This window comes from Anomalospiza imberbis, chromosome 3 (assembly GCF_031753505.1).
Source record: "Anomalospiza imberbis isolate Cuckoo-Finch-1a 21T00152 chromosome 3, ASM3175350v1, whole genome shotgun sequence".
Lineage (NCBI taxonomy): Eukaryota > Metazoa > Chordata > Aves > Passeriformes > Viduidae > Anomalospiza > Anomalospiza imberbis.
Genome location: NC_089683.1, coordinates 90986063 through 91012423, shown reverse-complemented (window position 1 = coordinate 91012423; position 26361 = coordinate 90986063). Strand labels below are relative to the sequence as shown.

The 26361-nt window shown below is 40.3% G+C and overlaps 2 protein-coding genes across 14 annotated transcripts in view; one reads left to right on the top strand and one right to left on the bottom strand.

Moving 5' to 3' along the window:
• KCTD3 (potassium channel tetramerization domain containing 3) lies at positions 1–25310 on the top strand. Its single transcript, XM_068185690.1, has 18 exons — positions 1–428; positions 3923–3976; positions 5360–5405; positions 6274–6347; positions 6785–6843; positions 7035–7115; positions 7721–7855; positions 8709–8799; positions 10940–11130; positions 14989–15104; positions 18253–18340; positions 18465–18581; positions 19521–19691; positions 20856–21011; positions 21993–22089; positions 23373–23557; positions 23662–23800; positions 24140–25310. Exons 1-18 carry the CDS (start codon positions 355–357, stop codon positions 24720–24722), a joined length of 2457 nt encoding a protein of 818 aa, XP_068041791.1. The 5' UTR covers positions 1–354; the 3' UTR covers positions 24723–25310.
• Positions 24244–26361, bottom strand: part of USH2A (usherin) — a 392736-nt gene continuing 390618 nt past the window's right edge. For all 13 annotated transcript variants that reach the window (XM_068185676.1, XM_068185675.1, XM_068185673.1 and 10 more), the window contains one exon: positions 24244–26361. In XM_068185676.1, coding sequence (XP_068041777.1) covers positions 26272–26361 — 90 coding nt within the window. In that variant the 3' untranslated portion in view covers positions 24244–26271.

Here is a 26361-nt window from a genome sequence, read left to right as displayed (position 1 = left end):
TCCGGGCGCGTCGCTGCCCGCGGGGCGCTGCCGGCTCCTCCCGCCGCAGCCGGGCCGGCCCCGCCTCCCGCACCGGCCGCGTTCCGCCTCCGCTCCGCGGCCTTTCGGCCCGCGCCGGCCCCGCTCCTCCTGCCGGTGCTGCCATGGCCTGTTCCGGCCCTGGCCGGGCCTGAGCGCCGGGAGCCCGTGGGGCCGCAGCCCGGCCGGCCTCCGACCCTGCATCGGCCGCCGCTGGGCGATCCCCCGCCGCCTCCTTCCCTGCCGCCTTCGCCCGGCTCCGCCGCTGCTTCCCTCGACCGCGAGGTCCCGGCGGGAGGCGGCGGCGGGCGCTGGCTGGAGCAGGCGGCGGGGAAGATGGCGGGGAACGGCGGCGGCTTCGCCGGCGCCGGGAGCGGGGAGATCATTCAGCTCAACGTGGGCGGCACCAGGTGAGCGGGCGGGCCCGGGGCCGGCGGTGGCGGGCGGCGAGCGAGGGGCAGCGCCGAGCGGGAGCCCGCCCGGCCGTGGCGGGGGTTCTGCCGCCCCGGCCCGGCAGGGCGGCGGTGCTGACCCGCCTGGGGCTGCCCCGCCTGGGGCTCTGCGCGCTGGTGCTGCCGCCGGGACGGCCGGGATGAGCCTTCACCCAGCGCTCTGGGGGGCCGGGGGTACCCGGCGGCGGGCACGGGGCGGGTTGGCAGCTCCGCGTGCCAACGACGCTAGGGCAGCCTGCTCTACATACACCTTCGAGACTCTGGGAATCCTGCCTCTTCAGGGATAGAAGCTTTGCTTTTGCATCACATCTGTAGGCTTCTAGTGAACAGTCTCAGAGAGTAAGGGATTAAAGTCGCTGATAGGATACCGCTGGTATCAACGAGAATAAAGAGCTGTATTGTTTTCAAACGTACGCTGGAAGTGTGGAAGCTGACAGATGTAGACGTTTTGGCAGGCTAGGCAGAGAATTGTGGGACAGCTGTGGTCAGAATCTGCGTGATAAACAGTGCAAACATTCCTGTCAAAATGCTTGAGCATGAAATCATTCAGATTGCTGTAGCTAGTGGAAACTGAAGTAATGTGTTTTTCCAAGTAATGTGCACAACGTGGAGCCAGCTATAAGTAGGAGGGACTGCTACTCCTATTATAAGAATTTTCTTGCATTACTCAGAGCATGGACTTGATCTGATAACTAAATTGTGTGCTGCAGCCTTTCTTAAACTAGAGTGCCACAGAAATAGATGCAGAATTCCTTTGCCTAAGTGAGACATTAGAACTTGGTTCAGCCCAGAGAAACTGCTTGTAACTTGCACAGGTGAAACTTGCCTTTAATGATGCTTTCGGGATTACTTTGATGTAGGCTTGGACCAGATTTCATGTTATGCTGCATAAGGTTCTTCAGTGAACTCTGTATCTGAAATTACAGGCCAGTTTATATTTTAGGATTTAATTACCTGTGGAATCTTAAAGCTGCTTTCCTTATTAAATGCCTCTGCAGAGAACAGAGAATTATGGAAAGGGCACTAATCAGGGAAGAAATACACACCCTCAGAGGGCTTGCCTACACAGACAGGTGGGAAGAATGAGGCAAATTAGTCAACATTTGGATGTAAGCAATAGGAAATGTGTGCATGGATATTTCCTCTTTAATAGAGAGACTCTGTACTGTAGTATGTCTGTGTGAGAAGTTTTGGTCTTTTGCAAGCTTAGCTTCCCTTGGTAGTGCCCATGTCCTTTGAAAACTACACCTGAGCCGTGTTTTTCAGTTTGCAAAGGCAGGTGACTCTTAGCTGATAGTGGAGTGGATGATGTGCACAGCAAGTGGGTGAGAGTAGGGTACTGTACACATTTCCTCCTCTTCAGTAATTCTCATTACTCTCACTAAAAACCTGAAACTCTTAGTGTTGTTTGAAAAATTGTATGAGAAGCGGAAATGAGCACTCCTCTCTGTTGCTGACACAAAGTTATACTTTGGAGCACTTACTACAGAGACCCCAGCTTTTCCATGTTTGGACAGGAGGTCTCCACTGCTCCCTGGGACGGTCAGGACTTCTCTGTTGTGTGTGATGGCTCTGTCACTTCCTGGTCACAACTTTAGTGAATTCCTTTACTGTGAACAAAGTCTCATGCAAATTAACGTACACAGAAATTACTGTATCAAATTGGGTGAATTATTTTCACTCTGTATCTCCCTCTGGTTACAATGTAACTCCACAAGGACAATAGACAATAAAAATAGTTGTTTTATAACTTTCACTTGGCACATCTGTTTCCAGTTGCTTTTATTTTCTTTAAAATAACTTTAAGCTGGCATATGCTTAAGGGTCTTTTGAGGATTTTGCCCTGTGTTTGCCTCCTTTTCCTCATATGATGCCTGTCTGTCCGCTGCATGGAGCTGCAGATACACCGATGCATATAAATGTTGCTGGCTAAGCTTCTTTCTGCATCCTGGAAAGGAGGACTCTGTCTGCTTGTTTACATAGATTGATATCTATGTATTAAAAGTTCTAAAGTATATGTTACTATGAGCTATTGCTTACTAAACTGGTACTGTAGTGCTAAATTATAGGCAGGAAATCCTGGGGCTGTCTGAACATGCTGCTAAAATTCAAAGAGGATGATGGTGATGCTGCATCAGTCCCTATATTAACAAGCAGTGTCTAGATTAATTCTGGATAAAATTAATGTAATTCATTGTTTTCACATGCTATAATATAGTTTATTGAATCATCCCTTACTCTTAAAGTAGACAGAGGTAGTGAGCTGTATTACTGATAAGAAAAGCTGAGCGAAACTACTTAGAAGTATATTAGGGAAGTGTTTTTTAATTTTTTTTCAGGAAAGGCTTTGTGCATGCTTGAGCTTAGAACACTGACACTGTAGGTTTTCTGTAAGAACAGATTTGCCATTGTTATGTTTGCAGATGCAGAATCCATGATTTATATAGTAGCCTCAGTGTTTCTGCCTCTTAGGGGGCATAAAGTAATGGGGTTTGTTTACTTTTTATTTTCCCCTTCAAACCTGGAAAATGCTAGCAGTGAAAATTAGATAAATTATGAATAAGTATTTTTATTCTGAAAATATTTTGTATTTTGTAATCCTGTACTAGATGGCAAGTTGTAATGGAATTTTACTTTTGCATACTCTTTTTGTTTTCATTAATGAAGAGGTCACCAGAGGTTTCTTAGTCGTGGCACTAGTAAGAGGATATGTACAGCCAGAGAGTGATGCAGAGCATGAGCTCATTGTCCAAGCGCCTAGTTCAGTTGTCATCCTTCATGTTAAATAAAAACCATGAGTAGAATAAAATAATCCATAGTTATTTATTATGTAAAGTATTGTCTGGCATCATAAGTAATATTATAATTTGTATTATTTCACAATATGATTTAGAGTAAATAATGTTTTTGTTTTCTTTTAACTGTTATAGTTATTGCCCCTTCCTCCTCCCCGAGAGGGGCCCAAATAAAAAAAAAATTCATGTTCCTATAAAATATTAACTTGAAGCTCACTGTAGCCTTTTGCAGTGCATAATGTAGCACCCTTTCAGTCCTACACAAAAGCAGCAGAGTAGTGTGATGATAAATTTTATCATCAGTATATATTTTACTTTTTTTGTGTGTGGAACAGTGTTTGGGTTTTGTGGACCTGTTTTTTTGCAAGCATTAATGTTGAAGTGTGAGAACCAGGAAATACAGGATGTTTGGGACAGTGTGTTACAAACATATAAAGAATATTACTTTTGTGGTCTCCAGACAGTCCTGCTTCATGCTTTAAGGGCAATCTGTGCAAAGAATCTGCAACTCCTGACTTGTTGCAGGTATTTTAAACATCTCAGACTTCCCAAACCTGTTTGATATTAGCTTTGTCAGACAAATCAAGGAATTTTAAATAAAACAGGCTTCTTTCCAATTTTACAGTTGATTCTGAACTTGTAACTTTGTTTTCATAGGTTCAGCACATCAAGACAAACGCTGATGTGGATTCCAGACTCATTTTTTTCCAGGTATTTGTAATACATCATCACATTTAACAAACACAAATTAACAGTCATTAAAAAAAAATATGTTCTCAGCTCTTAATTTATGTTGTAAATAGTATTCGTGCTTTTCCCCCCATCTCAAGCAATGGGACAGATTCATTTGAAGTAAGTGTTACCCAGGAGGCATCTTCTTGCTTGAACGTAGCCATGGCAGCTTATATGTGCTGAGGAGCTGTCACTTTTTAGATGGCGTATTGTGGAAATAACCTCCAGTTCTGCAGGAAAGGGGCATGCCACTGACTACTGTGACTCTGTTACCACTTGTGATCTTACTGGCCAAATGCATTAGCAGTGCCTTTAACAGTTTTGGTTTTGTTTGATTTGAGGTTTTTTTTGAGTTATTGCTCTACACTGAGTTACCTCAAAGTTTTGAGGGTTTTAATTTGTGATACAGAACCTGTTGAATTATTGAACATCCTCCTTTTACATCACTGCCATTACTAGTTCCGCAGGTTTGTATTTTGTTCTACAGCTGCTGTACTTTTATCAACCCAGTTAATACTAAACCCACAAAGGAAAGATGTAAATGCTGCCAGTTTTGCTTCCTTACATTCAATTTTTATATTCTAGATGTCTTTCCCAATAAAAGCCTGGCAGCTGACATATGCAGCATTTCCTGTTCCTATTTTACTGAGATGTTCAGATAAATTAAATGCCAGGGAAATGTCACCTTCAGGCATGCAAGGAAAGGCACTAGGAGCAAGTCTCATGCTATTCCCCAGTCTCTCAACACAAAATATGCTAAGGAAGTTGTCCTGAAAGTTTTCCAATACTGGAAAATCTCAGATAATTGTCATCTGGAATCAAATGAAAGCTATTGGTGTTGGTGTCCATCTTGCCTGTAAAATGAGATTTTGACATTGTGTTTTATATGGGTCTGGGAAAAAAAGTACTTTGATCTGATGGAAGAAAATCTTTGAAGTAGAATTGTGTAAAAATAAATTCATCCCACTTTTGTCCAGTAAGTCCTTACAGACTGGGTTGTTTACTCATCGTTTTTGCTTTAGCAGCTTTTACCAATTTAACTAGATTTTAACAAACTACACAGCGCTCTAAGTGCCTGGGAAAACGTTTTCATCATTTCAGGCTAGGCCTTATGTCTATTTTCTTTGGGAATCTGAAAGTCCTTATGATGCAGCTCTGTGTCTTCCTGTAGGTGTGCATGCACTTTACCTTTGTCCAGGAGAGATATTTCATTCCTCCAGCATTCTGGGTGTTTTCTTTGCTCTGATAAACTGTGTTACCAAAAAGTAACCAAGGAGAGCTAACTGACCCAGAGTGTTCCTACCCTATGTTTGTGTCAATACATTTCTGGGGGACATCTAATTAAGATTTCCTGTTTTTCAGTTTGCTGAGCGGAAGAATTTCAACACTAAAGGATGAAACTGGTGCTGTGAGTAATGAACGTGCTGTAACTCATTAATTTGATGTTATGCTTTTGGTTAGGTTCTCTCCTAAAGCATTTTCACTGTGGGTGCTAGTGGAATTGCACTGCCTGCGTCAGGCTAAACTTTCATGAAAATGAGTGACATCTCTGGCTTTCTTGGTTCTCATCTTTGTTTCAAGCTAAATGAAACTGAATGATGTTCATACTTCTATGCTAATTCTGCATTGTATAGGTATTGCAGAAACAGCAACTCTGCTTTTCTTAAACAGAGCAAATGCTAATTGCTGTATTGCAGGGAGGTGTAATTTTCATTAGATAGTCATTGCATATGTAGTTGAGTAATCCAACATGGAAATGTAGCACTTTTTTTTTTGCAAAAACATGTAGCATGGCCATTTCAGTCTGTGGGTATGATACTCTTAAATAGGAAACTATAGTTACAGTAATGTTGTTGAGCAGAAGTACAGCACACAAGTACTTTGCTAAAAGTGTAGAGGTAGTTTTGATGGTAATTGAGTTTAAAAAAGTCAAAAGCTGTCTTGAGATCTTATTACAGTTACTGCATATTGAACACATGCTAGAAAGTGAAAGTATTCATTGTCCTTTATGGAACTAGAACCTAAACAACCTAAAGAATAAATAGATTTATTAAGTGCCATCTATTTACAACAGTGTTTGTATGTATGTCCTGTAGGAATGTTTAATTAGTGGAGAGTAGAATAATGAGAACAAAGAAGAGGCTCAAAAACTTTGAGTTTTGTTTGCTCACTTCCTCATCTTCAACTCCTCTTTCCCATATTCAGTATAAAATAGCACTTTAGTTGATGGTTGCTCCATAATAGTACTACTTAAGAACATAAATTTTTCTTTGCAGATATTTATTGATCGAGATCCAACAGCATTTGCACCTATTTTAAATTTTCTTCGCACAAAGGAGTTGGACTTACGGTAAGAAGTTCATTTCAATCAGAAGCATTAGAAAACTTGTTCACGTGATAAATATTTCATCTTACTCATCTAATTGGGTGCCTGATATGTGGCTCAGCTCCCTCATAGATGTTGGACCATGCCTAGAGTATATGTATGTCATGGTGGAGGCAGAAATGGTGACATTCTCTTTTGTTAGTAGATTCTTGTAATGTATACCACTTCTTGAAGTGTATTTTATTGTATCTGTATCTTTATTTTAATGAAAATTTAGTCAGATTATGATCACTTTAAAATCTCAAACATCAACATGTTGAATGCATTTTTTGGTAATTCGATAAACTGTTAGGTAGCTTGATATTTAGATTTGTAATATCCAGTTACATGCAAGCATTTATATTCAAGGTATTGACTCACTTTGTTCTTGTCGGTTTTTGTTTTTTTTCCTGTTTCTCTAGGGGAGTGAGTATTAATGTTCTCAGGCATGAAGCTGAATTCTATGGAATCACTCCTTTAGGTAACTTTTTTTTCCTTAATGTAAGCTCATCTTATAGTTATTATTGTAGTAATGGTCTACTGGCCAATCCTGGGCAGTTGTGACCCTGAAGATTTTCAAATTAGAGGTTTTTAAAAACAGAAGGATATTTTAGATAATATAATGTTTTCAAGGAAGTGAAAGCTGCAGTCATATCTGTGTTTCCTCTTTAGTGAGAAGATTGCTACTATGTGAAGAACTGGAGCGCTCATCTTGTGGCAGTGTCCTTTTTCATGGCTACCTACCTCCTCCAGGTATTCTTGTATTCATGGTCTGATGTTGCTTGCTGTCACTTGTGATTTAAACCTAGGACTTTGATTGCTGTGCTGTAAAAAACAGCATGTTTAGAATACTGGGCAGGGGGTGTGACACGTTAGTACTAAGCAGGCTGTGTTGGGTTGTAGACTAGAGCAGAGGCTCTTCAGGAGCCTTTCAGTTTAATGTCATCAGCGTGAGGTGCTTGCTTCTTTCTGAACGTAGAGTTGGTGTCCTATTGCCTAGGTGACAAATCACCACTAATGAGCTTTCCTTACCAACATGAGTACCTGTTAGACTTTTTAAATTCTCTGCAGAGATGAGCACAGTTCATGTATTAACCTGAAGTCTAAAGGATGTCTTGTAAATTATTGACAAGTTTTCTGAAGATAATTCCTTAGATGGTGAATGTCAACATAGAGAGCAAAAGCATTTTCTGTTTCAGTGTTACAGTATTGCCTGTTTTTTTTGTAGCAGATACATTAAATTTTCATCAGAATTTAATTTAAGCACAAATGTTAATCATGTATTTTTAAAGTGAACTAATATCTGTTATATTGCTGAAGTTTAGGAGGGACACAAAACATTTTATTTTTTTTAATAGGCATTCCCAGCCGTAAGATAAATAATACTACTGGGCCACCGACCGACATCAGAATGGGTCAGAATGAGAGTGAAATGCATGGAGGTGGTGTCCAGCCTACACTTGCTGGTACAGGGGAAGGTACAGTCAGACTAGGTGAGGAGTGTCAATTTTAAAACCAAAGCAAATTGCAAAGATGCATGTCTCTGGGAAATAAGAACTGTGTGGCTGAATCTGGTTTAAATCTGCTATTCTGTGTTTGCTTGGTTAAAACTGCTGAATACTTAGTTAAACACTACTCCCTAGACAGTATTGAAGGCTCACTGCTGCACAGTCCACATGTGAGGCTTGAGAGAAAGGCAAATCAACGTTCTTCATGCAGTCTTAGCATGGCCCCTTAGACAAATGCCTTATACTGTACTAAAACCATAATAAAAACCAGAGAGGCCACTGTCTCTTTGGTCTTTGTTCAGGGCCTAATTCCTGCTCTTCCACCTCTTTCTTGCTCTTGGTGCCTCACTTGCCCTTCAAGAGCCAAGTTTTTAGAGTAAAGGTAGTCTTCACAGAAAAATTGTGAGATAGACCTGAATTATGTAATTTTTCAGCTTTTGACTTTGCAAGCAAAATGATGCTGTTAGAAGTGTTTTATTTCTGTCATAATCCTGTAAGTCGTAGCAGTGTTAGGAAAATCTAGACTATGTTAAAGGCAAATCTACATAATATAAAAGAAGGATATGAATTGCTGATTCTCAGTGAGCTGCTAGAGGTTTGGAAGCAGGCAGTCCTGGATAAAAGGAGGTAAAAGGTGCATTCTTCAAGCATTAGTTCTGTAGCATACTAAGGCTGTGAGGAACAATACTGCGAACTAGAATTGTGCTGAAAATGTTTCTTGAAAACTTAATTATCAAAGTTTCTGTTGCACATCCTAGCAGAGAGCTCTATTCTGTTATAGATGTCTCTGATTATCTAATACTCATCACTTGCCTGACTTCAGCTTTGTTGTTTTTAGGATTTCCTGTGGACCCACGCAAAGTCCTAATAGTAGCTGGCCACCACAATTGGATAGTAGCTGCCTATGCCCATTTTGCTGTTTGCTACAGGTAGGAATAGAGTTGCTTGTTGGTTTACAGGAAGCTAAAAAAGAATATTATTATTGGATAAGAGCAAAGCAAAATATTTACTCTGAAATAGCAGTAGTAAATGCATTCAGTCTCATCCTATGAATATGAGTTACTGCTTTTTTTGGTGAAAATAAATGACTTGATAGGAACTCAGATTTTGCTTTGATGTCAGTTCTTGATATTGTTGAGAAAGTTGCAAATTTACTCCAATATGACTGCTTCAAAAGCCTGTTTTAAAGTAGGCTTTTCAATGGAAATTAAATTTGAAAGTTTTCCTGCTGTGAGTTTGGAAACAGTCTGTGATGTTACACTGTCAAGGAAAGTGAAACAGTTAATGAATTTTTGCTACATAATTTTGCTACCTTGTCTTCAGTTTGTTTTTTTTTTGCTGAGCAGAGCTGTTAAACACTTGCTACTTCACTTGGATGGCTGAAAAACGTCTTCAATGTCTTGAAAACAAACTGGCTGTTTTTTAAGATCAGGTGAAGATAAGCATTACACATTACAGAAGCTGTCTTTAGTTCACATCTCATAGTCTTGATTTAATTGGTGGCTGTCTTTTGGGTGGAAAGTCCATCCAGCTTTTAACAAGAGCAGTTGCCCAGACCAATCTAAGATGGCTTTCATACTGTGGTTCAGAAAAAGAGGGGAGAAGAATATAATGTGAACAGCTTCTTTCTGCTTACTGCCAAGCTAAAGCCATACTTTGCTGCCTTTTTCACTCTCTAGAATACTAACTCAGTTGCTTAAACTTTGTAACTTAAATCACATCTAACTTGCATTCACTACTGCAATTTTTTTGGCTTTAATTTGTATTAAATGTGGATTCCCTTGCTCTGCTTAATGTTTTTGTCTGACAGAGAAAGAGGCAATGATTTTCAACTGGTTTTTTGCTAATTTTCCCCTTCTTAGGATTTTATCTCTGACTGTTTTCTTTGGTTGCTAGCTCACTTTAAGTGAAAGATTCTGCCTCCTTCCTCCTTGGTAAACCACTTAACAAGACCTTTTGCCATTGAAATTATGTTATTAGTGATGCTTTTGATGAACCATGTTATACTTGAATGGCTTGTTAGAGAGGGTGCAGGTCAACATGCCAGTTTAAAGTGCTGCTTTTCTTCACAGAGACTGAAGGTAGCATTCTTGTATTCTTTTTTTCTTCCAAAACTTGAAGGAGCTCTAGGAATACAATGGTGGAATTTTCCCTCCACCATTCTTCTACAGTAAAGTACAGTGCATCGTAAAGATAATATATTTTTTTTAAATTTTGAAGTATGACAAAAGTCTTAAAATTTGATCATAAGGGCTGCGAGAATGTCTTGGTTGCATTCAAAGTCTTGCTACTGCAATTGTGCTCTTAAATCTCTTCACTACAACTTCTGCATGTTGCAGAAGCTGTAGTGGGTGGAGCACAGTGGTCTGGGGTGCTTCGGCTCCAGGCAGGATGCAACATTGAAGTGAAATAATTGCAACTGAAGTGAAATAATGCTAAAAAGTACACATATCTTTCTGCTTTTAATTTTCTATAACTTGACTGCGGAGATCAAGTCTGTTTTAGTTCCAATACAAAGTATGTAAATTATTGCCTGAATTTAAGATAAATTGTGTTGATGCGACGTCTTAAAAATGCACAGGGAAATTATTCTCTATAAATAAATCTTACAGTCAGTTCAGTATTATCTGCTTACAGTATACCATGAACAGAAAATGTGTCTGGAGAGCAAAGCTTTATGCTAAAGCATGATTTGATTTCTTGGCTGATATATAAGGAGATTAATAGAGTTTTCTTCTAAAGTCATACACTGAACCTCATTATCTAGTGTTTGTTAGCCCAAGATTTTGGCTTCATCTTGTAACTTTATATCAGATGTGCTTATATTAAGAAAAAGCCCAGCACAGGACTCCAGTAGCTGCAAAGCACTGAAATAATATGCAGTATCAGACTTCAAAATGGGAAAAAAAATGCAGCTCCTGCAGACTGTAGTTCTTATCTACTTCTAGAATTTGAAGTTTGTGGCTTAGACTGTAAGACTGAATCATCCACACTGGTTCTGGATTAGACTGGGCTGTCTGTTCCTGTGTTTCTGACATCTGCTCTCTGTTCTCCCCTTTGCCCTTCCAGAATTAAAGAGTCATCTGGGTGGCAGCAGGTGTTCACCAGTCCTTATCTGGACTGGACCATTGAGCGGGTGGCTCTCAATGCCAAGGTGGTTGGAGGACCTCATGGAGACAAGGACAAGATGGTTGCAGTTGCCTCAGAGAGTAGCATTATCTTGTGGAGCATTCAAGATGGTGGTAGTGGCAGTGAAATTGGTAACTATCATCACCTGTTTTGTTTTTTATTTTGTGTGTGGGTTTAACTAGAAGGAAGTCTGAGACCTTGTTCTGAGGTATGTGTGATTTCTGGTGTTCAGTATTCACTTTCACAGAGTGACAAAACAAGCTATAGTGCAACAATCTGTTACAGTGTTTTGACTTCCTTCAGTTCTGTACCAGGAATCCTGTCTCAAAATCAAAGAGATGGAGAATAAAAGAGCACTGTGTTTACTGAAGAGATAGTAACCAATACTTACTGTTCAGTTTGAGGTTTTTGTGTAAAAATTCAAATTAAGAGTTAAAATTTTCCCTAGACTTGCATTTGAATCTAGGCCATAACACAAAGGTTCTAAGCTTTGGAGGTGGAAACCTACAGATATAAAGTGATTCTGCTCTTTCCTTTGTGTTATTAAAGCCACATTTTTACATAGAGATGATGAAAATACTTCAGTTCTCTCTCAAATGTGGTTCATAAATGGAGTCTGGAAGATGAAAATTTCTTGAGTTAATAACTTGGGTGTCAGGGTAGGAAAAAAGCCCACACTATTCCTTTAAGCATATAGGAATTACTGCTTATACACCTTGACAGTGAACGACACACAATTGTAAGCTTTAGAAACAGCAAGAAAACATTTCCAGAAGTAAATATTCCCTGGTACTGACCTGATGGCTTTTCTGAGTCATTGCTGTTCAAATCTAGGGCAAATCTGGGAGGCACTGAAGGGAATGGTATTTGGAACCTCCTCTAGCCTAATCCTTGGTGTTTGAAGAACCACTGCTATGCCAGTAATGTCTGTTTCCTTTGGCAGTGGATACTGCTAATGAAGTATGACAGCAGTCTGGTTATGTGAGCACTTTTCTTTGAAACTTAATGCTGAGCTAATTTGTTATTAGATGTATTTCCATAGTTGAAGCCTTGAGAATTATCGAAGCCATTAATTAAAGTCAAAATTACCAAATTCAAGTTTTGACCCATGTGCCTTTAAAGAACTTATTTGACAGATTCTGAGGCAATTTCTAGCTATGTTAATGGATATTTAACATAGCTGTGGGTTTGGGTTTTTTACCTGCATGAATGTGTGGAAACACTAAGTCATGTTTGAAGATGGGGAAAGGCAAAGGTCTTGTATGAGCTGTGTACTGCTCTTTCACTTGTGACTCACAGAGTTCTTATATATAATCATGGTCAGCAAAATGGAAAAGGAGATTCCATTGTATTTAAGAAAAATACAAAAGGTGTGTCTAACAGTTGAATATGAAATTATTTCCATTAATTGCAGTGAGTAATTATCTGATCTGAGAAGCCTTTTCTTCTCTCTTTCTCCCGTTGACTGAAGCTTAAGGACAAGGAAGAGCTGGTGTGACAACTGTTCTCCTGTAACAGGCATTGCTTTAAGCACTGTACCATTACATTCCTCCTGCATTTTCTGGTTTAGCTGCTTGTGTTACCTTGGGATTTGCAGTAAGACACAAGAAGCATCATCTCAGATTTTTTGAGATCAAGTGCAAAGAGACACAAAAAACCAAAAGTAGAGTTTAATTTTAAATAAAAACTCTAAAATATGCCAATATCATAAGGTTCTGATAGCTTCAACTATGACTGAAAATGGCAACAAAACTCAAGGAAGGACTTTTGCTAACCAGGCTGTACTGCATTCAAGTGACACTGTGAAACAGAGTAATTGCCTCTTGGGGCAGGAGGAGGGGGGAAGCAGACAGAAAGTGCCTACAGGATGAAATTCCTAGTCAGACTGACATTGACCAAAATGTACTGCTGTTTTTTTGGATAATAGGTCATGTTGATTGGTTTAAAAAAATGCTTGTGTTTAGTACTTATAACTTGAACCTAGCTGTTTTGTTTCCTTGTAGAGACAAATGCTTGCAGTGCTGCTTTGTGTTAGACATACAGTACATTGCTGTTATCTTGTGAAAGAAACTACTTGTTCCAAACAGTTGCTAGAGCCTGGCAACACCATCCCCAGCAAATTGTGTGGGCTGGCATCTCTGTGATAGAGCTCTCCCAGAGCGCTTTCTTCCCTTTTGATATTACTTACATAAGACACTGCTGCTGGCTTGCTGCTGTAAGCAGTATTTTACTGAGAGGGACCCTTAGGACAAGAGCCTGTCATTACATATAGTGTTGTCTCCCCTGTGGACAAGTCTCAAGATTGTTGAGCCTAAGCAGGACTGACACTTCAAATTCCTCCAGACCATTCAAGCTGTCTTCCTTGATTTCCTTGAACCTCGTCCTTCTCTTGAGTAATCAATTCTAGTTGTTTCTGTGGATTTTTTTATTACTGCCTTTTTCATGTGCCCTGTACTGCTGAATCTTATCTGCAGTGAATGATTATACTTTGCCCTGGAAAATGGTTTAGCACCATAATTAAAACAATTTCCTCAGATTCCTTCTTGGATGTTACAGAGGGCAGATTTTTTTGTAGGAATGACAGTATGTTTATTTGAGTTTGTCCTAAACAATGTTGAGGAATTTTCCAGCTATTGGATACTCTTGTTTTGACAACATCTATCTGCTGCAGTTAAGGAATATTAGTGAGAAATAATATAAATACATAGAGTGAGCAGGATGGAATAGAAAATTGTGAGTGAAGCTTGAAACTTTGGTGTTGTAATGTATCCCCAGTATTTTTGTAATTACCAGGCAGAAAAACATAGTCTAGAATTATTTGCAAACCAAGTTAATTACAAGGCCATTTTGCTAGACTTCATAGCTTGCAAACTTGTAAATTACCTCAGACCTTTTAAGTATGCTGTAACTTTTAAATACATGGGCAATAAGTAGTACAAAATGTGGTATGCTATCCAAGTTTGCAGTTCAGTTAAAGTTATTCATATTGGACCTATGATGAGACTTGGAAGCTCTAAAGAAAGGATCAATTTTGTGGAAGGCCTCAGATGTTAAGGTCAGCTGCAGCCACAGCCATGAATGCCTGTCAAGCGCTGCACTGTTTTGATTTTTATTAATGAAATGTTGTTGATGACATATTTCCTTTACTTGGAAGGCCAGCATTTGCTGGTAAGTTTTATCTTCCAAATTTGAATAGTATGTGATGATTGGTGAAACTGCTTCTCTATATAGCTTCAAGTTTTAATAGCCTGTTAGCCTGTACTCTCTGCTTAAGGACTGCAACCAAATAAAAGATCTGGAAATGGAAAGAAATAAGTAGGCTTTTGCAGGCTGCTTATTTTTCTGAGTTCAAATATTTCTGCTAAAAGAGAAATTAGAATGTATTCAAATACAGTCATATTTGAGTTGTTCAGTCTTTTACAAAGAATAAGGCTGAAGCCTTGTAGTCATATTTAGTTCCTTAAATCCATTTTCAAATTATTTTTACTTGACTTACAATACGTGTCATCGAGAATTTGCAATATTTTAACAGGTAATTGCAAACTAGTATGGCACAAATTTGCAAAACCCTTGAAATTGCTGCTTCTTAAGTGATGCTTTATAGTCACAAGTAAAAAAAAAACCCCACAAAACAACAAAAATTCCTGCTTGCTGTAATATAAGTTTTTTTATTTACATTAAAGCCTTTTGAGAACTTGATGCGTGTAGAAAAATGTTTGTATATTTCATAAGGGCTCTTCTAGCTTCTCTTGCCTCCTTTCCAAATAATGATGGTATTAGCAGAGATGACATCACACTGCCATTCATTGGCACCCAGTTTGCTGCATGCCTAGTGCCTCACCTACCACACTGCAAACCAAGTTTTGGCTGTTCTTTAGTTGCTACTGGAATAAATGTGATGTGATGTGATAATAATAGAGAGATACCATTGTTACTGTGTTTTTTCTCTTCATTTTAGATGAGCTTCACAGCCTCTTCATTTTTTGCAGGAGTGTTCAGTCTTGGAGTGCCTGTAGATGCTCTCTTCTTCATTGGCAACCAGTTGGTGGCTACAAGCCATACAGGAAAAGTTGGAGTATGGAACGCTGTGACTCAACACTGGCAGGTCTGTTCAATCTTCCACATCACTTTTTACAAGCTGGAATGTCTTTCTACTAAAAAAAGAATAAAATAATCTAAAAGCATGTGGGAAATGCTCATCATAGGGTTTTCAGCCCTAACGTGTGTTATGGAGTTTATCACCTGGGTATTGTGCCTGTGAGCAGAATGTTGACTTGTTTGGTGTTGCTAAGAAGCATGCTTTTTAGGCTTTCAAATGAAAGGATGTGGTGTGATTTGGGGTAATAAATGTCAAGTACCAGGATATTTGAGCTTCTTTATGGATTACTAACTTCGTAAAAAATTCACTAGCATCATAGGAAATAAAATTGTAGAGAATGTGTGACAGCATTTTCTGGACAATCTGAAAGAAAACAAGAAGGCAGTCTGGTATCTGGGGATCTTCAAAGCTGCTTTACAATAGGAGACTCTTCTTCAACAGAAATACATTACTACTTTAATGATGCCTATCTTGTGTGTGGATGCTTCTGGCTGCACTGATTCCTGTTGTCAGAATGCACATTAAATAGAGAGATCCATGGAGTCAGTATGAGTCTGAGAAACAGTCGAGCATTCAAATAACAAAGCATGTAATGTAGCTGGATGTGCACCTTTGTGGCACAAAACCTGGATGCACTAAAAATCCCAAAAATGCCTTGCAAATCTCAAGAGGCAGAACTGACCTGAGGCTGCTGCACTGTTTGCTGATTATGGTCTGATTTGACACTTAAGTGATAGTACTGGTAACAACAGAGAAGAGGTGTGGGATAACTCTGCTTCTGCAGCAGAGACAGACAGGTTAGTACAGCCTTGAATGAAACAAAACATTATTTAAAGTTCTGCTGATGGTTTGCAAAATCTTCTGTTAAGGGACAACTTAATGATATCTGGCAAGCTCATGTTTAACAGTATTTTTAACGGAGCAAGTCATAAGAAATAAAACCTGATGTCCCATTCATCATCTTTATTTCTGGGGAGCTACAGAAATCTTTCTGATCACCTGAATAGTTCCTCAGTTTGACTGACTATTCCATTAGTGAAAGCATTTCTTATTGAAGAGTAGGAAATCTTTGAGAGGCTTATATGCCAGTATGTCTATAAAACATTTTGGCTGTTTTTTTTCAAGGATGAGAATAGCTCCTTTTATAAACAAACAAATTCAACCAAACACAAAACTAACAAAATCCACCCACATAAAACCAAACCAACAAACAAAAACCCCAAAACAATACAATTTCAAGGTGTTTTCTGTATCTTGGGCTCAATTGCTAGTAAGAAAAAAAAAAACAAAAACAACCCATAAATGTCTTCCTGTAGATCCCTTTAGAACACATTATTTTCTTGAAGAACCCCATAAAGATGTAAAGTGGCAGGGTTGATCTTGAAATTGCTAATGAGAATATCTGATATTTAGCTGACTGCTTTCCATGAGTTGCCCACAGCTCTGGACTTAAGATGCAATCATACTTGCTTCAGTGAGAGACGTTTTTGTAGAACAGTGTGCTGATGCCATTTCAGAGTAACAACTTGATCGTCTTTCAGGCTGATGTCTTTCTAAGTTCTACTTCCATTTGTGCAAATCTATTCTTCCTTATACGGTGATCTCTAATGTATTGCACCCTGAAGATGTAGTTCTGATCTCTGCATCTTATTGGCTCTTGCATCTTCTTCCCTTCTTGGAGATTTGAGCAGACTACTGGAGTGGTTTCCCTAGTGCTTATTCCTCTGGCGGTGTTTTAGTTGCATGCTAAAAGGAGGAGAAGGAGGGTGTGGGTGCTAGATACATTAGTAATGAAATTCTTAGCAAAGGAGAGCTTAAAGGAAGCAGAATATTAAGTGCTATAGAGTAAGAGGTAACATAAAGCAGTAGAGTGTGACAGAAAATCCTACTAGGCAAAGTGGGGATTCTCACTGGCCATGCTTTACCGGTGACTGTTGTAAAGAGTTGCTCTGTTTCCTAATGAAAGTTCACATCTTGGCAGATGGCAGCTGCTGAATCACCTCTAGTGTTCCTATCTAGGAACACTAAGCAATTCTTTCTACTGCAGAAGGAAAGAAGATAAAATGTTTTAGGGGCTTACAGACCGTCCTTAAGTTAGGAAGGGGTACTGGTTTAGAGTCCACGCTCTTTGGGATGTGGGGAAGTTTCTTTAGTTAGTTTGTTTTGCTTTTTTCCAGCTGATTCATTGTAAGTATTTTGCAAATGATTTTTCAAGTCTCTGTAGCAATTGGAAGGATGATGCTGGTCAGAGAGAATTGAGAACTTAGGCTGAAATGTCCATTAATTAGTATTCAAGGTCTATTAAGTGAATTGACTGAAACATAGAGTACAGGACAAATACCATGACACTGTGCATGTTTGAGTGCTCTGGATAAAATGGCTTTTGGCTTTTTCCTTCTCAGGGCTGAAGCAAAAAAGAATTATTTGAAATAGGACACTTTACCTAGGATAAGCTAAACTTTTTCTTTGCTTGACATCTCTGTCCCACTTGGAGGAATAAGCTCTCCTTTTAATCCTAGAGGGCAAATAAAGGGCACATGTAATCCCTCACCTTGAGTTGTAGACCAGTAAGTAAAATATGACAGGGCTGTCTTCCAGTTTGCTTTGGTGTCTTTGTGTGTTGGAAGTGAGAAACTGTAATGGAACAATAATTTTTACCCCTCATTATATACTCCGCTAGAGGCAGAGATTTCCATAGTTTGGGAGAGGGATACAAAACTTGGGATAAAAGAAGGCATAGAGAGGTAACATATCTAGTTCCTTGGTGCAGAAATCTCTTAAGGACTTGTCAGAAATGGAAGAAGGGAGAGGACAGAAAGAGTGAAATACACTCACTGGCGTATGGGAAAATATCTACTGTTGAAGACATGGTTTAGATGCAACTCTCGAAGCTTTGTTCCTTCACACAGAGAAGGATCTTCCAGAGCAGTTGTGCTGATTTTTCTTCTGAACTCCAAGACTTCAGATCCAGTTTGGTAGAGGAATATGCAGCATTTCAGGAATGCCATTGTACGTGCAAGTGTGTGCACAATGGCTTCAGTCCAGTACCAAACTCAAGTGATTTTCAACAAAATAGACCAAAAATGTCTGAAAACTGAGGAAGTAACAACCTAAATTCTTGATTTGGTTATTTTTTCCTTTCTATTCGTGGCAGGTTCAGGATGTTGTTCCTATCACAAGCTATGATACTGCTGGGTCTTTCCTGCTGCTGGGCTGTAACAATGGCTCTATCTACTATATAGGTAAGGAATGGGAGCAGAATGGAATAAAAATGAGGTGCTACTGCTTTTTTGTTACACTCTTTAGTTGACTTGAGTTGCATCAGAAGAACTCTGTCTAATGAGGGTAAATGTCTCCTCCCCACAGACATGCAGAAGTTCCCACTTCGAATGAAAGACAATGATCTTCTTGTGACAGAATTGTACCATGATCCCTCCAATGATGCTATAACAGCTCTCAGTGTCTACCTCACACCTAAAACAAGTCAGTATTCTACCAGTGTCTCTTCACTGACAGTTTGCTAGAAATGTGCTTTTCTGTTTTCTAAATGGACTTTTCCTATTGCTGCTTAGCAGGGTTAAAGCATACAAGGTAGCCCTTGACATAAACAAAGAATTTTTCTTCATTTAATCATCTTCAAATTAATGATAAACACTAGGCATAGCTGTTTTTCCTTACACCTGTAATCTGTATAAATAGGCACATATACTTACATGTATTTCTATATTAATGCCTGTGCTTAATGTATCTTGGTTGGTTTTAAGCCTTTTGCACCAGAGAGGCACTTAGATTATGAATTGTATTTGCTGAAATAGTTTGTGCTGAACTGGGTAAGGGGGAGACACAGCCTTGCTGATGCTTTTTTAATTATGGTGCAGTTATCTTTTAAATTAAAAAGAGAAACAATAGCAACAACAAAAACCCAAAACAAAGTAAAACTCAAAAAAGCCCAGACTGAGAGAAAGTGGTTACTTTCACATAATAATATGGATACCACAGTGACTTTTTGAACTGTAGTTCTTTCTGTTTTGCTTTGCTTTCCCATTTTCCTCCAACTAAAGCAGAAAAATAAATGTTATGTGGCACCTATAGACCATATCACTGTGAGGAGTGCCAAAACATCCGACTGTATGATTTCATCCATGTCTTCTTTCACTTTCAGGAGGGAGGAGAGAATGGGAAAAAAGGCTTTTGTTAAGACAATGTTGAAGCATGTAGTATGGAATCGAACAAACCTGGGGTCATTTTAGTGGCAAAATGCCCTCCCTGTTTTTGGGAAAATAATGACAAAACAGTGTTTACAAAACATAGCTTTCTTACCGTGGAAGCTTGGAAATACTGTTTTCTACTGTCTCCTTCCCTGGCCCCCAGTAAGCCAAGCTTTTATTCCTGGAGGAACAACTGTGTTCTTGCTTGTTTTAGGTGTAAGTGGCAATTGGATTGAGATCGCATATGGCACCAGCTCTGGAGCAGTGAGGGTGATTGTACAGCACCCTGAGACAGTCGGGTCTGGCCCTCAGCTCTTTCAGACCTTCACGGTTCATCGAAGCCCTGTCACGAAGATCATGCTCTCAGAGAAACACCTCGTGTCAGGTAATGTGTGCACAGATGTTTATTGATGGTTCTCCCCTCCTCCTGAGCAATGCAGGATTTGTATGCTATGCTCTATAACTTGCATCTTTCCTACCTGTGATAAAAAGGAGTTGGACAGATCTGGGGATAAGTGAAGGGCTAGATTTGCTTGGATCCTCTTTCTTAAAGTAAGCTTCCTTCAAAGCCTTTAGCAGTTGAAAGGCCTAAGTTTTATTTGAGCAGATACTAGAACAACTCACTCTTTCATTTGTGTCGTATTCCAAGGTTGCCATTTGTAGAAATAAAAGGGCTTTTAAACAAATATATCTCTGTCAAGTTTTATTGTTGTGCGCAGGTCCTTGAGCACTAGTTCTATTTTAACAGCCTTTCAGGAGCTTTCTGGGCTGCAGCAAAATGTGCACCATCTCCTCCTGGGCCCTAGAAAAAGCCTTCCTGTGACCTCAAAGGGCTGTCTCTGTTTCTTTTCTCAGCTGTCTCCCAGTGTCTGTTGTGCTATTCTGCTTGTCCTGGTCTTATGCTTAGAAATGTGTCTTACGTGCAGAGAAGATGAAGTCACTCCTTCCTCTGTAAAAATCTATTTCATTCAGAATCCAGCAACCAGGGCATGGCAGAAAACTGGTTTACATCTTGCTGCTATCTCGTTATTAAAAAAAAAAAAAAGGAACAGGAACATGGTATCCAATTATACTGCAAATAAACAGCCCAGAAGTCACCTGTTCCTCTGCAAGTTGCTGCTAAACCCTCAGTACCAGGAGAGGGCACATCTCTATGTACAAAACTGAGTTAATTAATGAATTCAATGGAATAGGGCTGTTGTGTGGGGAGGGTTCTACTGCCAGGCTGCTCTCATGACATCTTGTCCTAGCATCTGCAGACAGGGGATTGAAAGGGTTTGTAGGCTATTGGTGCTAGACCAGACCTTAGTTTGGTGTTGCACCTGTCCCAGTTTTTTGAATTTCTGAGTGAAGAAACAAAACCAATAGAAAATAGGACATCAGCAAGAATTTGTAGACTGTTAGAAAATTGTCTGGAGATGCTGTGTGACCTCACATTGACTAATTTGTTGATCGCTCAGTCTTGAAAAACTGTCATGTAGATGATAATTAGAGAAGTTTATCTAAATGTTTTGGCATCCTTTGTAAATGCACATCTTTTCCTTTCTAGTTTGTGCTGATAACAACCATGTCCGGACATGGACTGTGACTCGGTTCCGGGGTATGATTTCAACTCAGCCAGGCTCAACACCTCTTGCATCATTCAAAATCTTATCCCTGGAGGAAGCAGAGAGTCATGGCAGTTACTGTTCTGGAAATGACATTGGTAGGCTGTTTCTGGGTTGTGCTGTGCCTGTACCTTCACTAGTCTTATAATGGTTTAACAGACCTTCAGCCCTATAAAATGCAAGACAATGAGTGTAAGCTCTTATACATTGCTCTCCCTTTGAAATGATGGCAAGGATCTGTAAGATTCACTTGGAATTATTATTTAGGCTGTAGACAGTGAGTACACTTAAAGGACTTGCTCTGAATGACAGAAGAAGGAACAAAAAAGTCTTTGGAACACAGATACTACACCTCTTCCTTGAGCAAACTGATGTAGTATTTCAATTCTGATTTAACTAGAGAACGAGAGAAAGCCCAAGAGACTGTATTAAGCACATGAGCATAGCAAACATTTGGTCTTCTGCAAATTCTAGTTCAATGTTCAGCTGGGGTTAAACAAAGCATGGAAAAAATTCTTAAATGACTTTGAAGTCGTGACAAAATTCACTGAAGCCTTGCAACTGCAGAGGCAAAGGGTGCTAGCACATTGCTTTAGCAAGGTACTGAAGGAATGTATGTTGGTAAATATGGGTAGACAGGTAGTTTAGATTCCTTGGTGGTCTGAGCCTTGCAAATGAACCTTTGATGAATAGGCTGCCCTGTGAACACAGGCTGGGGTCAGTTGCAAGAAATCTGATTAAGCCTTTAGACATGGAGGAGCTGCAAAATAACAAATTACTTGCTGTTATTATAGAGACCTAAGATAGGGTTTGTGCTGACATAGTAATTCATCCAGGAACACACAGCAAACTTAAGAATGTATGTTCCTTAGAACAACAAAAACTGATTTGGATCTGTAGAGACTGCTAACCACTGGATGACTTTTGCTAGCTACTGGTCATCTGTGGCTCCCTGCTCCTGATACTTTAAAATTGCAGTGGTCATACTCATATGAGTCTGGATCTTCAGAACTGTTTGGGGAAAAAGTTGAGGGGATTCAGACAAATAAACAAAAGTGATCTTTCCTTTTTTCCTCTAGGACCCTTTGGTGAACGTGATGACCAACAGGTGTTTATCCAAAAAGTTGTTCCCATTACAAATAAGCTCTTTGTAAGGCTGTCTTCAACTGGGAAAAGGTACATCCATGTTTTAAGTGGGAAAGAGGCAGGATGAGGCCTGTTCAGGTGGTGATGTCTCCCTGCTCCATGCTGAGTGTGTGCAGTTGCAGTCTTCTCCTATGCTTGACAGCTCTGGCTGAACTCTTGTTTGTGTGCCAGTAACAGAACTGTTATTTAACAATTATTATAACCTCAAAGTCAAAAGGCTTTTTGACAAGTGTGATATTGGAGACTCACTTCATGATGGAGCTCACAAAAATAAACATTTCTGTGCCTTTACAGAATATGTGACTCTCAACCATGCTAACGTTTAACTTCAAAACTAATGCTAAAGTTGCTGGTGGCAGGGATTATGCTGCTCACAAATGGGTTTCTCTTTCTTTGCACTTGGCTTTGAAGATATTAGAACCTTTAAAATGGAGGCACTGTTTTCTAGGTCATCTATTCAATTATTTTCTTAGGCTTGACTTCATAATATTCTACTAACATTGCTGCCAATATAGTAAAAAAAATGTTGTCAAATCCACAGCTGTTTTTCTTCCTGTTAGGCTAGGAAGATGATGAGATCAGAAAAGACAATGGATCCCAGTTCTATGCTTCATTTTTTGCATCTCTTGCCTAATAACTTTGAATCTGGATGAAAACATTAATGCCTCAACACTAAGACTTATTTTGGCACTGCTTGGGTGAAAAGTTCACTACAAAGGGCCAGTAAAACAAACTACCCAGAGCATGAGCAGTTTAGTTTTGAGAGTACTTTTCTACTCATCACTCCTCATAAGCTTCTAAAATAAAGGGGAAAAAAGCAATGGAGGTCTGCCATGACAAGTGAAATTGCAGGTGTGATATGACAAAAAAGTTATCTTTATAGATAATATCTACATTATAGATATCTTTTTGTAAAACTTTAGTGGTTAAATGTGCTGTTTCTGCAGGTTAGTTTCCTAGAGTGTCTAGCATATGAAGGTGCTGGTTTCTGTCACTGTTGTGAGAGCCTTAGCTTTCTTATCATTGCAAATAGCAAATGGACACAGAACATGTGGGGGCTGCCTAATAAACAAGCAGTAAGAGTACAGATGGACTGGGGGTGGGAAGGGATTTTCTGCAGCTGAGCAGTGTGCCAGTCATGCAGGAGAAGGAATTTCATCTGGAGAAAAGATCTTTTTCTGATGGTAAGTTTTGTGCCTTCTCAGAAAATGAATGAACCAGTACTGACTTCAGAAATTAAACAGTACTGACTTCAGTGGCCAAACTCTGCCAGATGCAATTGTTCAGGTAATTTGGGATTTCTCTTTCTGTAGGATCTGTGAGATCCAGGCAGTTGACTGCACTACCATCTCGTCATTTACTGTGCGAGAATGTGAAGGATCCAGCAGGATGGGCTCCCGGCCACGCCGCTACCTCTTCACTGGACATTCCAATGGCAGCATCCAGATGTGGGACCTGACCACAGCTATGGACATGGTTAATAAGAGTGAAGACAAAGGTAAGTTGTGTTAGGCCAGGACTGTGGTGTGGCTCTTTCTCGTGTCCTCAGAGTACGTGACTGCAGTAAATGGACTTGGCCTCTAAGAGCTCTCTCTCTCGCAGATGTTGGTGGCCCCACAGAGGAAGAGCTGCTGAAGCTACTTGACCAGTGTGACTTGAGTACATCTCGCTGTGCCACACCCAACATCAGTCCTGCCACCTCAGTAGTTCAGCCAAACCGGCTTCGGGAATCTAATTCCAGGTAAGTCGCCAAGGGTGGCACCAGCTGCAGACGCCAAAGGTTTTGCTTTTCAGGAAGGCAAACAGGTTTGGTGAATTGAAGGCTGTAGCTGAGCCTCTGAATTCATGCCCTAAGTGGCTTGAACTACACACACATACTCCTTGATTTCTACTGGTTTGTATGTGTGCAGACTGAAGTATCCTCTGAGAATCCAAAGTGATCTGGAAGCCTTTGTGTGGTGGCTGTGATGAGTGCATTGCTGTTGTAGTGGTAATTGCAGTGGTAGGTGGGAGCAATGGTGTGCAGAAGAACCGGCTGCTATTCTCAGCCTAACATCTGCTCTTCTTGTATTTTCTGAAGCCTCCAATTGCAGCACCATGACACAATCCACGAAACTGCCACGTATGGGTCCGTGCGGCCATACAGAGAAAGCCCCCTCTTGGCAAGAGCAAGGCGGACAGAGAGCTTTCACAGTTACCGGGACTTCCAGGCTTTTAACTTATCCAGCAAAAGCCCAACAGAAAAGGCAGCTGCTGCAAATGGGAATTCAAACCAGACAGAGGCCAGGAAGGCAACAGCTGAGGGCAGTGCAGCTGAGAGGAAGGCAGTCCAATCAACAGCACTTGAAGTGCGAGGCACAGGCATGACAGATGCAGGTGGGTGTTGCAGTACAGAGGTTCACCGCCTGCCAGAGAATTCTCTGGATCTCAAAAGAAGAGGACCAGAAGAAGAGAATGAAACCAAAGCAGAAAGCAAAAAGAAAATCGGTTTTGAAGGAGCTGGTTTCCTGGGAAGAAAGAAAGTGCCTCTCCTGTCCTCGGCACCAGCCCTTGCTGAAGGTGGGCCTGAATTACCTGGTGCAGCTTCTCCATCACCTACCAAAACAGCTGCTTCACCACGACACCGGAAGAATGACTTATCCTGGCAAGACTGTGGCTTGTGAAAATGCGTCTGGTAGCAAAAACAAGGTGCAGATGCCATCTGGCTGGTAGCAGGCATGATGCTACATTATGTGGGTTGTTTCTTGAGTGGGATTTTGTTCTCATATAAATATTCTGTTTTATTCTGTTCAGAATAAAACTTGTAAGGTTATGAGAAAGTTCCTAGCTGCTGCCAAAGCTTTGAAGGGTTGTCCACATCAATGTGTGGCTTTATGTAATGCTCCAAAATGTAGTACGGTACTTGGTCCAAAATATCGTTGTGCGTTCTTGCGTAAATGTGGTCAGGCATGTGATATGTTGTCATTGTTTTTGTTTTGGGGAAAGGGACAGTGCTAAAGGAAAACTTTGTTGCTGAGCAGAGGATACCCTTTAGATGCAGCTGCACATTGCTCTACAGCACTGCTGCTGTCTTGGGTGGATTTTGCCTAATTCACAGAGCTGCCTCTGTAGTGTTGTTTAATGAATGGGATCCTTGCTCTTTATGCTGCTGTCTGGTATCTGAAATGTTTTGTGCAGGTTAAGGAGAAAGCTATCCAAAAATAACATTTTGCCTCTTAGTCAAATAAATTGCCAGAGGAGTGTTGCTTGTACTTTCTGAAAATGTGTGGTATCAGATGATGGATTTTGCTGATTGTGACTGAGAAAATGCATAAAAATATGCTTGGCAGAATACACACAACTGGCAGTCTCTTGAGGGCTTCTTTGTCACTTTCTCTGGAAAAAGGACAGAGATGAATATGGGAGTAGGTTTACTGTCATGGTGTAATAATTCTCAATTACAAGTGCCTTGACATGGTATTTCATACCTGTGTCACACTGGCTGCTTGCTGTTGGCACCTAGTTTACTGTGGATGGTGAACAAGTTTTATTGCCTGTGGATTAGTACTACGTAAGCAGAAAGGAAGAATGTGACAGCAAGTGAAAAAGCATGCTTGGAGTTCAGCATTTATTAATGACCTGTTTTGTTGGGTTTTTTAACTTGACCGAGAGGAAGAGGGAGTGAGAACACAAAGGCTACAACTTCGTAAGAATTCCTTCAGTGCTGTTTATTCACCTGTGCATGAACACAATTTTGTGGTGGAGCTCTGTCAGACCAGGAGAAAACATAGACGTCTGGCCACGGAGGCCCCTTTTAGCCACATGCTGTTTTTTGGACATGTAAAAGACTTTTCCTTACCAAACATGCTGCCCCCCTCCCTCCCTCCCCTGCCTCTACAACCCTCCTCAGCTGGGAAAGCTGGATGAGAGACAAAGATAGGAGCCTCTACCTTCACACTCTTTTACTACTGTATAACTGAGGGATTGTCAAACTATTCTCTTACATTTCTGAGGTGTCAGTGCTAGCACACGGTTTTTACTATACAGTGAAAGTGATGTTGAAAAAAAAGGCCAACTTACCCCCCACCAATCCTATCCCAAAAACCAGTTTTATCTGTTAACTCCAGGGCAAGGGGTGGGGAAACAGTAGCCCTATCACTGCCTGCAAAGGCCATACAGGCTGCTTTTGGCAAGTTACCCACTTCCATTTTCTAGAAAAACTGGTTTTGTTCTTCAGAGGTGGGTGTCAGTGAATGTGGTGTGCTCTTTGGTGACAGTGCTGAAGCCTTTGATGACATTGACAAGATCTTCTTCATCTACATA

Bases quoted from the DNA above. Each gene is read 5' to 3' on its own strand.
- KCTD3 (XM_068185690.1), top strand. From the start codon at position 355: ATGGCGGGGAACGGCGGCGGCTTCGCCGGCGCCGGGAGCGGGGAGATC. The intron at 18,341-18,464 runs GTAAGGAATGGG...TCCTCCCCACAG, and splicing joins TGGCTCTATCTACTATATAG to ACATGCAGAAGTTCCCACTT. The intron at 21,012-21,992 runs GTAGGCTGTTTC...TTTTTCCTCTAG, and splicing joins CTGTTCTGGAAATGACATTG to GACCCTTTGGTGAACGTGAT.